Genomic DNA, 17,253 nt, shown 5'->3' with positions numbered 1-17,253 from the left:
AATATTTAGATAATTTAATTCGTAGTATACCCTTTTTTAGGTTAACTACCATTCTGGTCACTTCTATTTTAGTTTTGATCTCTAAAGTTTAAAATTTTAAGTTTTTGAGACGTATATTATCAACTATTTATAATTTAATATTATATTATTAACTTTGATGACGATTTCGCATGTCAAAAATAATTAATTTTTAATTTTGAATCATAAACTTAAGATAAAATCCACTTCAATTATATTTGGTCTTATTATCCTATAAAGACCACACCTTTTATTTTTTTCCACCAAACTATTTAATATGTCAACCACTTGATAATTTCTTATTAAAACTCTTTTCGAGATATTTTGACATTAGAATTGATTTTGAAAATTAAAATATTTCATATCAGATCTTCGACTCAAAATCTTAACGAATTCAACTCTAAATATTAACTCTATAAGTATTAACTCTTTTCGAGATGTTTTGGCATCATAGTTGATTTTGAAATTTAAAATATTTCATACGAGATCTTCGACTCAAAATCTTAACGAAATCAACATCAGAAATTTAAAAGACGTTACAATAGATAAATAAAAAAAATGTATACCATGAAATCTTTAACAATATTACTTAAATGAAATGTTTATTCTTATCAATACATGTAATATTAAGTTGATTGATAGAAGTGTTCAAAATAATATGGTACACCCAGATTCTATGTTTACTGTGTATAGCTGTAAAAAATTAGACTACAACACCTTCTCATGTGCCAACAAAGGATTAAATTTTATAGCCATATCCAGACTCTATATTTACACCCCCATAAACACTAACTGATTCATGGCCTGTGCTATTATCTAAGTCAATTGAATTAATATTCACAGTTTGAAATAGCATACGAAGGCAGCACCAATTATTTACATCATACAACATTTGTTTCAAATTCAAATAAGACCAGGATTGCATATTCCATATGAAGAGCATGATGATAAGCTGCTCACCCTCGAAAGTCAACACCGATGAAACCATTGATAGGACAGAACATCGTTCGAAAACGCAGTTGCCAGGCCATCTGAATAACCTGCTCACCAAGGTTGCATGAACTGCTTTCAGGTTTTCCGAAAATTCCAACTTTTCCTTCTTAGATTACTAATCCATCCAAAATCGATTAGAGGTTGCCCGTATTGTAGTTTTATAAGGTGCCTTCTATATGGGATTAGTATATTTTTCAGACCTGCCATTCATTGAGTAGAGCACTGAGAACAAACATACTAACTCAACACAGACAAAAAGAACAGCATCAAATCAATATCATCACCGTGTTCATTGCAAGATTGGCCTCGAAAACAAGGGACAGGAAGCAGTAAATAGAGAAAAATTGCATACAATTTCTTTTCTATTTCCTTCCCCTATACAGACACACATATTTATGTATATATCTATAATCATGTTAAAGCACACTGAATAGTAGACGTACCTGTGGTGCACATTGTCATGTAAAGTTGAGCAATATGGGGATCACCTCTTGTGCTCATATGACGTCTCTCCAAGCATTCTAGAAATGCTAAATCACTTTCAGAAGTTCTGCCTGGTCGTGAGTATCGTAACCGATATCGTGACAATAGCAGCAAAAATCTAACCAATCAATTGGCCTCTTATCCCAAATAAGGATCCACCATCTTTCCCACTTGACCAATTAGGACCACAATAATGCCCATAACGTGGAAATAACTGCGAAAGGAAGGCTCTAGCACCTGTATGCCATGGAACCTTGCAAACATATGGCCTAAACCGGATAGGAGCGGGAGGCTCAATAACCTGATTTTGTTGTGCACGCCTTTTTAATCCTTTGTTTATAGTGGTTGGAGTTCGATTTCTATCATTACCATTCACTGCCTTAGGAGGAACTGAAACTAGGGTCCATCCCCACACCCTGATCTCAAAACTAGTTTTCTGTTTAGGCTCTATGGAAGCAAAAGACAGATTTGAATCCCTTTTGGGATCAACATCAAACCATGGAATGCTAAGGAATCCAAAGTTCATTGTTAGCAAACACAAGATGCCACCATACTACAGATCTTGGCCAGCGCAAGGAAACTTGAGCATAATACCTGACAAAACAATCACATAATCAGTGTTTTCAGCAAAAAAAGTTTTGCTTAACAACAAAAATCATCAACCACTATTCCAGAAACTTAAAACCAAAGAGAAATGCCACATATTAAAATATGAAGCACAATCCCTAAAAAAACATAAAGTCCTTCAAGAAAATAGTACAAACTGTAAAGTAATCGAAACTACAGGATAAAAATTCCCACTTCCCAGAAAGACATCTAAATTGTGTTGAAATTTAACCATTATTTTCCTCCTAAGATGTGTTAGAAACAATGTGAAAATAGAATTCACATGTTTAACATGGGTTATACGTGAGTTACGCAAAATTTTATAAAATCTAGTAATCTATTTAAAAAGAAGAAAGAAAGTACTTTTATCATTTTCGTGTACTTTCTAGTTTTCATTTCACGATTCTCTCGTAACAGCTAAACTCCTAGGAGCAAAAAAAATGTTTATTTTACCTAAATTAAATTTACTTTTGAGATGTCAAAAATAATTAAATTCAATTTCCTCTAAGAAAATTTAAAGGTACTGTACCCAAAAATTCATGGAAAGAGTAAACTCAATTTTAAAAAATATCCCTCTCCTCAGTTTTCTCGGGAACCAAACAGACATAATAACCATAAAGTATAAGGAATAAGAGTTACGAAAAGAAGAAGATGCAGAACAACAATGTTAGAAACTTTCATATTGATAACAGAATTCAATAACCATTACAATCCCACTACAACTTATTAGGGCAATTCACAGATTACACGAAAAGGTGAGGAAATAGAGAAAGCAAAATAAGGGAAGGCAGGGGATAGAGAGGTTTCTCGAGAAAATTTACGTGGACTCTCTTCCTCTCTCTAACGTGGATTACAGATAGGCCCGCAAAATATATGATATGTCAAGAATCCATTGGATGTAGTTACACCCATTTTCAAATCAGTTCGTCTTTCTCCATTTATCTAAAACTTTTGTTTTTTTTTTCCACATAAATTGTAATCTATATGCAGCAATATTAAAAAGACAAACTTTCAAGAGCTTAATTCTATCAAATTACGAAGAAAATCATAAGTTCGTGCTTTTGGAAGGCAAAAGGACGTTAAAGCTAAACGTGTTTATAAAAAAACCAAAATATTCCAAGTTTTGAGAGTTTAAGTGAAAGTTTTATGGCAACAAATTCAGGATTTCTGACCTTGTAATCGATCACTTTTATTTCTAAATAAATAAATAATACTGATTATGCAACCAAGGAAGAAGGGAAAAGGAAAAAGCATTCGATTTGAAGAAGATTATGATAATTATATCAATGAATGAGCAGAAAGAAAACAAAGAGGGGAAAGGGAACTAACCAGAGGAGGATGGATAGGAAGATGGCTAGGGTTTGAGCGAAGTGGAGAAAGAGATTCGGAAAGAGTTGGGATTTATGGTGTTCTTATTGTTTGGATTTTGATAATCTATAAGCTTGAACTAGAATTTTCTATATCATTATTAAATGTCAGCCATATATAAATTAAATATATTCTTAACATTCAAAATATTTTAAGCCACATCTTACCTCCAGCCAAGAATCCTATTTTATCCGATAACTTTCTTACTTTAAGTCCTCTTTCACTTCTCTACCACAAAGTGAAATGAGATTATTGTAGAAAGGGATGAACAGAAGGTAATGGATGGAGGTTAAGGATGGACCAAAGAAAGTAGGTGAGACGAGTATTGTAAATAAGATAAGATAGGTTGTGAGTTATTCGAGATTTGTTCAGTCAAAGTTTAGTTAATACTCGAATTGAATGAGTTCAACTCGAATCACTTGATATTCGATTTTAAAAGTTCGTGAGTAATTAAAAAAAATAACATATTAATGTTTTATTTTGAAAATTAAATTATTAATAATATTAATATTTATGTGTGTTTTTTAAATATAACATAAGGTTTTTATGTACTAAAAATTTAAGTTTAAGTTCGAATTTGAGCTTCAATCAAGCAAAGTCTGAGAATGTTTCAAGTTCAAGTTTTTCTGAGTCGAGTTGAGATTCAATTTTTTCCGAATTCGAGTCGAACTTGACAGTTCTAAGATCACAAGTTTTCAAATCGAGTCGATCCTAAATTTAGAGTTTTCAAGTTGAGTTGAGCTCAACAATACTCGAGTTCGACTTGAGTTGTTTACGGCCCTAGTGGAGACAGTCACTACCTGAATTTTTTAAAAATTCTCATATATTTTAGATATTTTTTTTATTAATTATACATTTTTACCTCCTAAAATTTTATTAGTTCTTCTCCTTAACATAAAAATTTGTGTTCATGCCTGATTGTGAATGACTTGAATGAGAGATAATTCATGATAATTCACATTCGTTGATGGTTCTAAATGTAGATGATTGCAAAACATCAAACATCTTGGAGATTTTCTGCAAAATTTCTGATTCTTACTATAACATATGATGTTACTTTTCAGTCTAATGTGAATAATTAGTGATACAGCCTTTCTACGTTTAGCAGTTAATTACTAAACCGATGAAGATTAGAAATGGGATATTGTGAACTGCACGTACTGCATGTTTTCAAATATTTAAACAGAAGAAATTGTGTAATATTTCGTCTTACATATGTTATATGCATAGATTAGCAGAAGCTGCAGTATGAGATATTGTCAAACTGTTTTTTCTCTCTCTCCATTAGGAGTTTTGAGAGGATTTTTTACTGTGTCAAGAACATTTTGCCTTTTTTTTCTTTGTTGCACTTGCAGCCACTTTTTGACATGGTAATCCAGCTTCTAGAATTCATTACTTTTAGCTGATAGGAGTGTGATTGAATATTGAATATTGATAATTGATATAAATGTTACCTACTTGAGAACTGAGTTTGGGTGTGTTTATCATTTATATGCTAGTATTGGAACATGCATATAACTATGCAAATTGTATTGAATGTATGCATTTTGGTTTACTGAATCGTCATAATTTTTTGCAACCTGCTGGGGATGTAAAGACTCCCTTGGTCAAGGTGCATGGCTCGCGGTTATCAGGAAAAGTTAGGAAGAAAGATGAAGCAAAACTTGAATCTAAATATGCCAATATGGAATCAAGCACTGCCAAGGAGAAAGTATCTGGTGTCCTGTATACTTTTAAGTTATTTTGCATTTGATTTGTGCGTTTAAATGGTATTCTTTTTACATGCACAAGGTATATTTTCTCGAACTTGTTCACTTTTTTTACTGACCAACTTTTCTAGGGTTGTATCCTTATTTGAACTTCCTTTTTGCAGCCTGGAGACTTTTGCAGATGTCCTTGCTCTAGTCAGCCATGATTCATGTGAACTTCTCTCTTCTGGGTCTGAAGAGGAGCTGAATTTTGGCGCCGATGCTGCTGATAATTCACTTTTCCTTATTAGGCTGGTCTCCATTCTCATATTTACAGTTCACAATCTTACGAGGGAGAGTGAAGGTCAAATTATGCTGAAATTGTACACCGTGCTGCCCTACTTCAAAATGCATTCACTGCTGTTTTTGAGTTGATGGGGCATGTAATAAAGAGATGTTCTCAGCTCCAGGATGTTTCTTCAAGCTACACCTTACCTGCTATTATGTTTTTTGTTGAATGGCTGGCTTTCTGCCCGGATGTTGCAGCTGCTGGCTGTGATGTGGATGAGAAACAGTCAAATATAAGATCATATTTCTGGAAACATTGCTCATCATTACTGAATAAGATCTTGTCAATTAGGCCAATGTGATTTGATGATTATGAAGATGAGACATGCTTTTTCAATATGAGCAGATATGAAGGAGAAACTGAAAACTGTCTTGCTTTGTGGGAGGACATTGAGTTGTGAGGGTCCTTGCCTCTAGTTCCCACCCACACCATTTTAGACTTCTCAGGAAAGCGTTCCTTTGTGAGCAATGGCAATAAGGAAAAGAAAGCCTGTGTAAAAAGAATTTTAGCAGCTGGGAAGACTCTGACTAATGCCATTAGGGTTGATCAGAAAGCTGTTTATTTTGATTCGAAAGCAAAGAAGTTTCTTATTGGTGTTGTGCCTTCCAGAGAAGTCACCTTCAGCTCTTCTGCCCCAACGGCAACAAACAGTGTAGAGCATGAAACCCCTACTGAGAAGACAATTTATGTTGGAAATGTGCAGCCAATTACTCAACCTAAAGTGGCCGGGGAAGAGGATGACGATGATGAAGTGATTGTTTTCCAGCCGGCTGAGAGTGAAAATAGAACTGAGATGATTGGTTCAAACCGCCCCCCTTCCGAGTCTTTGAAACTTAGTCAAAGTAGCACTGCTGGTGATCTCAAATTGTATAGCAGTACCATGTCTGCTCCTCTTGATAGTCTTCACCAGCATAATACTTTTGGTGCCAGTCCAATTCCTGTATCTGCTGGAAGCATTCTCCCACAGTATCTGCAGCCTGTTCAGATGCATGCATCTAGGTGTTCAGTGGAAGAAGCTATGTCTCTGGTTAGTAGCTTGAATGGTATGAAAATGTTGGAGAATGGGCATTTGACAAAATGGGATATTCAAGAGAATGTAGGTCTTCCTGATTCTGCTACTAGTTCAATTGCTATCCAACAACCCATCACTGCTGGTGGTATATTTTACAGTCGGACAAAAGTGCCAGAAACTGTGATGCCATCCAGAATTGATGCTATGGTGTCACCTAGAGTAACTAGTGATGCATTGGCTACTAAAACCACCTCGGCTTCACAAGTTGCCATGCGGAGGAGTCCAATTAGCCGCCCAGTTAGGCATCTTGGCCGCCCACCAGGTTTTATCCCTGTTCCGTTAAAGCCACCAAGTGAATCTGTTACCGCTGCAATTATGGAGAACCCGCTGATGGATAATTATAGATGGTTGGATGGATATCAGTTATCACCGTTGAAAAGCTCTGGGATTGTGTTATGGATTGAGACTTAAGAGAAGAATTTATCGAAGATGAGGTTTTAGAAGAAGGGAAGAAAGGAGATTTCAGAAAATGAATACTCAGTCATTTCTTTCATAATTCATTCGTCTGTTTACATTGCCTTTATTTACATACAATTGTGATAGATGCTGTTATGCCAGCTGGACATTTCTCTAACCAATTCTGTTATGATAACAGGAATTGGGCTTCTGCTGGGCTACCCGTATCTGCTGGGCTACCCGTATCTGCTGGACCAATTGCCCCCGTGCTCCTCACGTGCCTTGCTCCCAGGTAATTACTTCCCAATTCTATCTCAATCCCTAACCCTTGATTATTCATTTCCCCCAATTCTCCTTCGATACTCTTCTTTCGTCCTCCATCTTCTCCCTCTCGTCTTCCCTCTCCAATCGTGACAATACCCACCCCATCAGACGATCCTTGTCCCCAAGGATCAAATGACGGAAACTGCCCTCGAAGCACTGAATAGTCTTCCCAAGTGTCGTGCATCTCGTCCAGGTTAGTCCACCGAACCAGCAACTGTGTAATCGGTTTACTGTGTCGATTAACAATCCTTCTGGCTAATATTTTGTTGGGTTCTATCCGAAACTGACCCTCATCATCCATCGTAGGAGGATTTGTGGAAGTGCTGCATCAGGTCCAACATGCTTCTTCAATAAACTGACATGAAATACTGGGTGCAACCTCGAAGAATCTGGTAAGTCCAGTTTGTAGGCTACTTCCCCAATTTTTTCAATAATCTTGTAAGGGCCATAAAACCTTGCTGCTAATTTCAAATTTTTTTTCAGGGCGATAGAAGTCTGTCGATACGGCTGCAGTTTCAGGTAAACAAAATCCCCAATTTGAAATACTCTTTCTGATCTATTTTTATCAGCTTTCTGTTTCATTCTATTACTTGCTTGCTGTAATTGAATTTTCACCAATTGTCGAATGTCTTCCCTGCTTCTCATTAACTCTGCCACTGCATGTACTTGAGTGTCTGTATACCAAACCATGGTAGGGGGCTTGTAGCCATAGAGAGCCTGAAAAGGTGTTAGTTTTAAGGCAGTATGATAGGTAGAATTGTACCACCACTCAGCATGTGGCAACCATTTAGCCCATTGCTTTGGTTGGTAAAAACACAACCCTCTTAGGTATTGCTCTAAGCACTGATTTACCCTCTCTGTTTGTCCATCCGTTTCAGGATGATAAGCAGTGCTAAAGAGAGTCTTAGTCCCTAAGAGCTTCATTAGTTCTCTCCAAAAGAGGCTGGTAAAGGTCTTGTCTCTGTCTGAAATGGCCATTTTAGGCTGGCCATGAAGCTTATATATGTGATCCAAATATAATTTAGCCACCTCAGCTGCTGTGTAAGGGTGTGATAGAGCTAAAAAGTGACTATATTTAGTAAACTTGTCAACCACCACAAGCTTGGTCAATCCTCTCTTTTGAATTGTAGTGGTCAACTTCTGCTCCAAAAGATACTTTAGAGGTTCATGGTCAGTCTTAATGACAAAAGGATTACCCTCTAAGTAATGTCTCCATTTAGATATTGCTAATAGGATAGCCAAATATTCTCTTTCATAAATAGAAAGAGTAGCATTTCTTGGACTAAGGGCCTTACTCAAAAATGCTATAGGTCTGCCATTTTGAGATAAAACAGCACCTATACCTCCTGAACTTGCATCTGTCTCCAAATAAAAATTCTGAGTAAAATTTGGAAGAGCCAAAACAGGAGCAGTGGACATGGCTCTTTTAAGATCTTCAAAAGCAGTCAAAGCTGCAGTAGTCCACTTAAAATTGTCTGCTTTAAGCATTTGTGTTAGTGGCCTGCTTATAGCACCATAATCTTTAATAAATCTTCTATAATAGCCTGTTAATCCCAAAAATCCCCTCAAAGACTTCAAAGATTTAGGGAGAGGCCAATTCTTCATTGCTTCCACTTTACTGGGATCAGTAGCAACACCTGCTGCTGAAATAATATGTCTCAAGTATTCCACTTGGGTCTGTCCAAAAAAACATTTAGAGAACTTTGCAAATAATTGATTAGCCTGTAACACCTCTAAAACTTGTTGTCAATGAGCAATATGAGCTGCCATAGAACTGCTGTAAACTAAAATGTCATCAAAAAACACCAATACAAATTTTCTAAGGAATGAACTAAATAATTCGTTCATTAATGCCTGAAAAGTAGCTGGGCCATTAGTAAGGCCAAAAGGCATCACCTTAAATTCATAGTGGCCTTGATGAGTTCTGAATGCAGTTTTGTGAATATCTGCATCCTTAATTCTGATTTGCCAATAACCTGATCTGAGGTCAATCTTTGAAAAGTACACAGCACCATGTAATTCATCTAATAAGTCCTCCACAACAGGAATAGGAAATTTATCCTTAATAGTCATGCTGTTTAGTTGCCTGTAATCCACACAGAACCTCCAAGAGCCATCTTTCTTCTTAATTAGGAGGCATGGAGAAGCAAATGGACTCCTACTAGGCTGAATAATAGAAGAAGATAACATTGTAGCAATTTGTCTTTCCACCTCAGCCTTCTGATTGTGGGGAAATCTGTAGGGCCTGAGGTTGACAGGAATTGAATCAGGTTTAAGGGGAATACCATGGTCCTGGTTTCTTACTGGTGGAAGACCTCTTGGCTCCTCAAAAATAGCCTTGTAGCTTTCTAGGAGAGATTGAATAGCTGCAGGAATAGGTTTAGAGGCTTCTGTCATAGATAATAATACCATATGCCCCAAAATAACAGAATCTGAAGCTGTCATTTTCAGTAAAGAAGCTCCTGAAATTTGTTGCAAACATGAAGATGGTTGTTGACCATGTATAACAATTTGTCCATCTTGATGAACAAAACTGAGAGTCATTTTGTTGAAATCCATCAAAATTGGACTAAATAATTTCATCCAATCTACTCCCAATACCATATCACTCCCTCCCAACTGTAAAAGTCTGAAATCATGAACAAAAGAGTGTCCTTGCATTTGCCATCCCACTTTATTACACCTTGCTGTACTATATAGTTGTTGACCATTTGCCACTGTAATAGCCAAAGGGTAAGGTGTATTTACCTGTATACCAGCCTCAGCCCACTGTGGTGTTAAAAAACTGTGGGTACTACCACTGTCAATTAGAATATTCATTGGTTTGCCTAGGATACTGCCCTGAATTCTTAAGGTGTTATGACCAATACACCCAGTGATAGCATTCATAGATATTTCTAGGCTCTCTTCCTCCTGTATAACTTGCTGTTCTGAATCAGTAAGTAGAGTATCTGAAGGCAGAATAATATCTTCTTCAATCATCATGTTCAATTGTTTTGCTTTACATTGATGGCCTGGAACAAATTTCTCACCACACTTAAAGCACAGATTATTTTGTCTTCTGTACTCTATTAAATTCTGTTTTGGTGGCAAGGTGGGTGAACTCTTTTGTGGAATTGGTAACTGAGTTGGTTTAGAAATAGGTAGGGAATTTGGGTAGGATGGGTTTCTAAAAGTTGGTCTCATTCTCTTACTTTCAAATTCAACAGACAATTCATACAGTTTAGCTTGCCTGTATGCTTCAGATAGTGTCTTAGGGTCTAGTGCCTTGACTCTATGTTTAATATCATCTCTTAATCCACTAAGAAATAGAGAGACAAAAAATTCCTCACCTAGTGTAGGATTCTGTAAGAGCATATGAGGCTGCAGTTCTTCAAATCTGTCCTGATACTCCTCCACAGAACCTTTCTGTACCAGCTTAGTAAACTCTTCCACAATATCAGCAAACGCCTTATCACAGAACCTATGACATAGGTCTGCCTCAAACTCATGCCATGTAACATGATGTTTTTGCATGATGTAGCCATCAAACCAAATTTCTGCTTTACCTGTTAAGTACATTGTAGCTATTTCTACTCTTTGTTCCTCAACAATACTACATAATGAGAAGTACTTTAGGCATTTATGTATCCACCCTCTTGGATTACTACCCTCAAAAAAAGGTAACTCTATTTTAGGCCTGTGCATCATAATCCCTGAAGTATTACAAGACCCCCCTGTGCCTCTTCTATCCATATCTAAACCCACTGTATTGTTCTTAACAGCACTGTTCTCCCCCACTTGAATATCATTTTTGTAGCTGGTTATGTGAGTAGGCAACTCATTTGGCTTAGATTTTAGAATTCCAGGCTCATCAGGTTTATAAGTAAACCTATTTTTGTCATTAACCACTGTAACATGTACAGCATGCTTCCCACTCGTGTTAGATAAATTAGGGGTCTGTACCTGTTCCTCATCAGGCTGATTTTGATCCCCTTTTCGGCCAATCAAAATCTTCAAAAGCTCTTCCATGTACCCTTGATTTGTAGCCATTCTAGACTCCAAGGCAGTGATACGCTCCTCTTGATTCTCCCACCATTTAGGGGTCTTGGTTTCATCCTGAGTCTGCTTGACCAAAGCAGTCAATTCCTCCAATTGTTTCTGTAGTGCTGTAAAATCTGCTGATTCAGTCATGGTCTGGTTTTTCTTTGGCATTCCAACGTCAATAGCCAGGAAAAATCAGGCTCTCGATACCAATTTGTTATGGATTGAGACTTAAGAGAAGAATTTATCGAAGATGAGGTTTTAGAAGAAGGGAAGAAAGGAGATTTCAGAAAATGAATACTCAGTCATTTCTTTCATAATTCATTCGTCTGTTTACATTGCCTTTATTTACATACAATTGTGATAGATGCTGTTATGCCAGCTGGACATTTCTCTAACCAATTCTGTTATGATAACAGGAATTGGGCTTCTGCTGGGCTACCCGTATCTGCTGGGCTACCCGTATCTGCTGGACCAATTGCCCCCGTGCTCCTCACGTGCCTTGCTCCCAGGTAATTACTTCCCAATTCTATCTCAATCCCTAACCCTTGATTATTCATTTCCCCCAATTCTCCTTCGATACTCTTCTTTCGTCCTCCATCTTCTCCCTCTCGTCTTCCCTCTCCAATCGTGACAGATTGATGGTTCCCTCAATTATGCATCTCATGCGGATATTCTGTATGTCAATAATAGCAGCAATGGTCTGACTGGAACAGTAAGCTTTCCTTTCCCTGGGAAACAGGTACCAATGGTACAGTTTCAAACGGAAAAGCAGAAGGGATGGTTGGACTACAATACTCTTGAGCATCTGAAAATTAACATGAACAGAAGTTGCAGCAACAACAAATCATGAATGGAAACGAGCAGGGTACGTTACTGCCTGAGCTGTATAAAGGACAATCAATCTGGAAAAGTCATTATTTTGTGTGAGATCAAGCTGGTAACTTCACCTTTTTCACTCATTTTCCGCTTCTTGATTTTGTGATTGACTACAATTATTGCTAAAGTTCTTTGACCCGATTTCTTCATATGCATATGTTTTGTGTTCTTGAGGTTCTTGAGAATGATTCCTATGAATGTACGGTATCCATTTGCTTCCAAATCAACACCAACTTTGAAGCATTATCAGTGTTGAGATTTTGTTGGAAGCATGGATGACTTTCGCTTCCAGCGGGCACTTCCTGCTAAACAAGTGAGTATGCGCTCAATTATTTTTCTTTGGTCATTTCCAATTCACTCTTTTGTGTGTGTATTCCTATAGACTAAATGATTTTTCAGATCAATTCAGGATTACTCTGTCTCTATTTCTTTTCGTGTGTTCAGCTTTTTCATATGCACGTGGTGGTTTTATTCTTAAATCATTTTATAACAAGAAAACTGACTTATAAGCCATTTGTGTTATTTTCCCTAAAAGCAAAGTCTTTCTGTATAGGAAGTCCAATCGTGCAGTTTGAATTTGTTGCACTTGGTGAGTGTTAAGATCATGTTATACCCAGTGAAAAGTGGGAGGGGACACTTGCCTGTAGAAATTGAACGCGGGTTTTAGATATGTTCGATCGTGCATGCATTCTTTCCTGTTTATCTCAAACAGAAGCGTCTCTTACAGTTAATTTTGCAGTTTTCTCCAGATCTGTTGTGGAAGATCGAGAATACCATCTTTAAGATTGCGAAACTTAACGAGTAAATGCCGCCAGTGGTTACCTGGGATACCGATAAAACGTGTTAAATAATGATCTTGTACTGGCTTCGGGGACTATATATTGAGGATCTCTCAGACAAATGTGGTTTAATTTCCTCCTATTAACTTTCAATGATTTGCCTAAAGTGCTGTTAAAGTTTGAAGCTGTCAGTCAAGCATATACATGTGATCGACTAGTTATCTCTGCAGATGAGCTTCATAACTCTAGTTGAGACATCTACTAGGCATGATCTGTGTATCAGTAGTCGGATGGTGGTGTCCTTTGAGTCGACGAATGTGTGGGTGAGTATCGACTAAATTGCATAGGAGGCTCTCATGCTATGATTCTAATCTAAATTGGCACCTAAATTTTATTTTTTGAGAATGATATTTAAATATTTAAAAATTCTCTATTATTTCCTAAACTATGACTCCATTCTAAATTAGTTTCTAAAATTTGGAATATTCGTCTTTAAATTATGAATATCATTATGTTTCAATCTCATTTTGATTACTTTGATAACATATAATTAATTCTACTGGTTAAAAATTAATTAGTTATTGAAGGTTTTGGGTATTGAACTTGTGATCTAAAAAAAGTATAGATTTTAAAAAATAGGTGTATTGTTTTCAACCAATAAGTTAAAGACGCATCAGTGGAAGGATTAAAATATAATGATAATGATAGTTTGAGGATTAATATATAGAATACATAATAGTTTGTGGATTAATTTAGAATGATATAATAGTTTAAATATTGCTATAAAATGTTTTATAGTTCATGGATCAATTTAGAACAATGCCTATAATTTTAATACTTCTTGTGCAATTGACTCTTTAATTGTCTAATCCTAGTTAATGCTTAAATGACATTTGATTAACAGAATATAACGTTACCATTCTCAAATTATAATATTAAATATATATTATCACAATGTTATATTATCTTATTTGACATGAATATAAGATTATAATATTTGATCAAGAGAATATAAAATTATTGAAAAACATATTTTACTAATTTGAAGTACATGTTTTATTTAAATTGCTCTTGTCATATATTTATTTTTAACAAGTTAAATTCTTAATAATAAAAAGAAAATATTTATACAAAAATTAATAGACAATATATTTTAATTATTTTTAAGTTAATTTTTTTTATAAATTTCTTACATAAATCATTTCTAATGTATAAATTATTACAGAACTACCCGTATCATATGGACCACTCTTCCTCTAAATTTATGTCTGCAAGTGTACGCGCTGCAGGGGCACAAAAAATGATAAAGCAAAGGAAGTTTTCATAAAACTATATATCATATGATTTGATAATATGATTCCGCAGCATAAACGAATATCATAAACAAAAGCTCGAAGCTACCTTGGAAACCAAGTAACCTCTTACAATGCAAAACTATATAACTACAACCAGACAACGCTAGGGACAACCTGCTATAGCATGTGCATGCCACCGTCTATCAAGCCCAATACTGCGAACAGATACCAGACAAAAATGGCAACACACTATAACTTGCAAAACCAACCAAAACACCAACTATATCGTATATGATAAAGTCTATCAAACTATTATTATAATCATTATCTGCGGAATTTGTAAAAGGTTTTGCCAGCACGGTTCACTTTCCACCCTTCTTGGCTGCAGACTTGGTGACCTTGGCACCGGTCGGGTCCTTCTTCTCAACACTCTTGATAACACCGACCGCAACGGTCTGACGCATGTCCCTCACGGCAAATCGTCCCAGAGGTGGGTATGCAGAGAAGGTCTCAACAACCATTGGCTTAGTGGGAACCATCTTTATCATACCGGCATCGCCGTTCTTCAGGAACTTGGGTTCCTTCTCGAGCTCTTTACCGGATCGCCTGTCAATCTTGGTCAATAACTCGGAAAACTTGACCGCAATATGGGAGGTGTGGCAGTCGAGAACTGGGGCATATCCGTTTCCGATTTGGCCAGGGTGGTTCATAATGATGACCTGAGAAGTGAAGTTGGCGGCCTCCTTAGCAGGATCATCCTTGGAATTAGATGCAACAAAACCACGCTTGAGATCCTTCACAGCAACGTTCTTAACATTGAACCCGACATTATCACCGGGAAGTGCCTCTGTAAGAGCTTCATGATGCATTTCAACAGACTTAACTTCAGTGGTCAGACCAGAAGGTCCAAAGGTGACAACCATACCAGGCTTCAAGACCCCAGTTTCGACTCGACCAACCGGGACAGTTCCAATACCACCAATCTTGTAAACATCCTGGAGTGGGAGACGGAGAGGCTTGTCTGAAGGCCTCTTGGGCTCATTGATATTGTCAAGAGCCTCGAGAAGAGTAGGGCCCTTGTACCAGTCCAAGTTGGTAGACCTCTCAATCATGTTATCACCCTCAAAACCAGAAATGGGAACAAATGGAATCTTCTCAGGGTTGTATCCAACCTTCTTCAAGTATGAAGAGACTTCCTTCACAATTTCATCGTATCTAGCCTTCGAGTATTTCGGGGTAGTGGCATCCATCTACACAAAAAAAACAGACAGACAATTAGCAGCAAAGTCATCCAACAACACACAAATGTCAACAATAAGATCAATAAGATTTTCACCTTGTTGCAGCAGCAAATCATTTGCTTGACCCCTAGGGTAAAAGCAAGCAAAGCGTGCTCACGAGTCTGACCATCCTTGGAAATACCAGCTTCGAAACCACCAGTGGTGGAATCGATAATCAAAACAGCACAGTCAGCCTGTGAAGTACCTGTAATCATGTTCTTGATAAAGTCACGGTGTCCAGGTGCATCAATAACAGTGCAGTAGTATTTGGTGGTCTCAAACTTCCACAAGGCGATATCAATGGTGATGCCACGCTCGCGCTCGGCCTTGAGTTTGTCAAGCACCCAAGCATACTTGAATGATCTCTTGTTCATCTCAGCGGCTTCTTTCTCGAACCTTTCGATGACACGCTTGTCGATACCACCGAGCTTGTAGATCAAGTGGCCAGTGGTGGTTGATTTGCCGGAATCGACATGGCCGATGACAACAATGTTGATGTGAGTCTTTTCCTTACCCATTCTGAATTAATGGAAAACAAGTACTGGGAAAAAATAAAAGCATAATTGGAAGGCAGAATCACCAAAATCAAATGCAATCCAATCGTAACACAAAAGAAAAGTAACCCAAAAATAAAATCACACAAACAAACAGATCTCAACAATTCCGTTCGAAAAGAATGAAAATTAAAAGAAACAAAGATTTACAAACGGAAAGAAAATTGGGATAAAACAATTACTGATATTTTGATGACGAAGGAATCGAACCTTTTCGAAGAGCCGCTTTTGAGTTGAAATGAAAGAGAGGTCGATGAATGGGAAATTAGAGGGGGGTTTGGAATTTTATAGCAGAAACGAAGGCGCCGTTTTCAGTTTAGGGTTTCTCTTATGACCGTTGGATTTTAGTGGTCCTTGATCCAACGGTTGCTAATTAAGTTTGCCACGTCGGATGTTCACACTTGATGATGTTGCCGTGGGTAGCACTAACACTGAGGCATTTTTTTCAACAAAGGCACCGTTTCAAAAAAAAAATTATTTTCGTATTATTTCCATAAATTTTAGTCATAAAAATCTTATTAAATTTATAAATGTTATAAAATATTTGTTATAATATAATAACAACTATGAAATTTTGATAAATTTAATGTTTATTTTATAATAATTTAATAACATTTAATAATAATTTGATTAATTTAAAAAATATTTGATAATTAAAATAATTATTTACATTTAATATAAATTTTGATAAATTTAATATTTATTTTATAATAATTTAAAAATAATTTGATTAATTTAAAAAAAATATTTAAAGGTATTTAATAACATTTAATATACTTTAATCTATATGTCAGATCATGTTACGTTTCTTATGTTGATGGTGGACAAACTTTATGTTACGTTTCTTATGTTGATGGTGGAAAAAAGTTTGTTAAATGTATTTATAAAAATATGTGTTTATCTTTTAAATTTTACAATCATCTTGACCATTAAACACAACACTCATTATATTCAAAATCTTCTTTCAAATCCCAGAGTTGTTCAATAGTCCTAAATGCATCATAAGTAGTGTACAAATCCAAGAGTTTTGGTGTTTTCACCAGAAAAAAATTTATTAAACCAAATTCAGTTGTGTTTCTTGAACCAGACAGCCTCTGAAACTGCTTGTAGTGAGCAATATACCCCTCACTTGAATGCCGAAAGATG

At 36.4% G+C, this 17,253-nt stretch overlaps 1 protein-coding gene and 2 pseudogenes across 2 annotated transcripts; 1 reads left to right on the top strand and 2 right to left on the bottom strand.

The window, feature by feature from the left end:
- Positions 1 to 778: 778 nt before the first annotated feature.
- LOC120116402 lies at positions 779 to 2,088 on the bottom strand (annotated as a pseudogene).
- A 2,677-nt stretch (positions 2,089 to 4,765) lies between these two features.
- LOC120116398 lies at positions 4,766 to 12,250 on the top strand (annotated as a pseudogene).
- A 2,046-nt stretch (positions 12,251 to 14,296) lies between these two features.
- Positions 14,297 to 16,367, bottom strand: LOC120116400 (elongation factor 1-alpha-like). 2 transcript variants are annotated; one of them, XM_039136912.1, is made up of 3 exons: positions 16,318 to 16,367; positions 15,610 to 16,094; positions 14,297 to 15,523 (listed from the first exon to the last, which is right to left on the bottom strand). In XM_039136912.1, the coding sequence occupies exons 2-3, from the start codon at positions 16,069 to 16,071 to the stop codon at positions 14,636 to 14,638; spliced, it is 1,350 nt and encodes a 449-aa protein (XP_038992843.1). In that variant the 5' UTR covers positions 16,072 to 16,094; positions 16,318 to 16,367; the 3' UTR covers positions 14,297 to 14,635. The 2 variants fall into 2 exon arrangements, with proteins under 2 accessions (XP_038992843.1, XP_038992844.1); XM_039136913.1 differs by having other exon boundaries at positions 16,290 to 16,356.
- Between the last annotated feature and the right edge of the window lie 886 nt (positions 16,368 to 17,253).

Source organism: Hibiscus syriacus, unplaced genomic scaffold (assembly GCF_006381635.1).
Source record: "Hibiscus syriacus cultivar Baekdansim isolate YM2019G1 unplaced genomic scaffold, ASM638163v2 tig00110294_pilon, whole genome shotgun sequence".
Taxonomy (NCBI): Eukaryota; Viridiplantae; Streptophyta; class Magnoliopsida; order Malvales; family Malvaceae; genus Hibiscus; species Hibiscus syriacus.
This window is presented reverse-complemented; position numbering and strand designations above follow the sequence as displayed.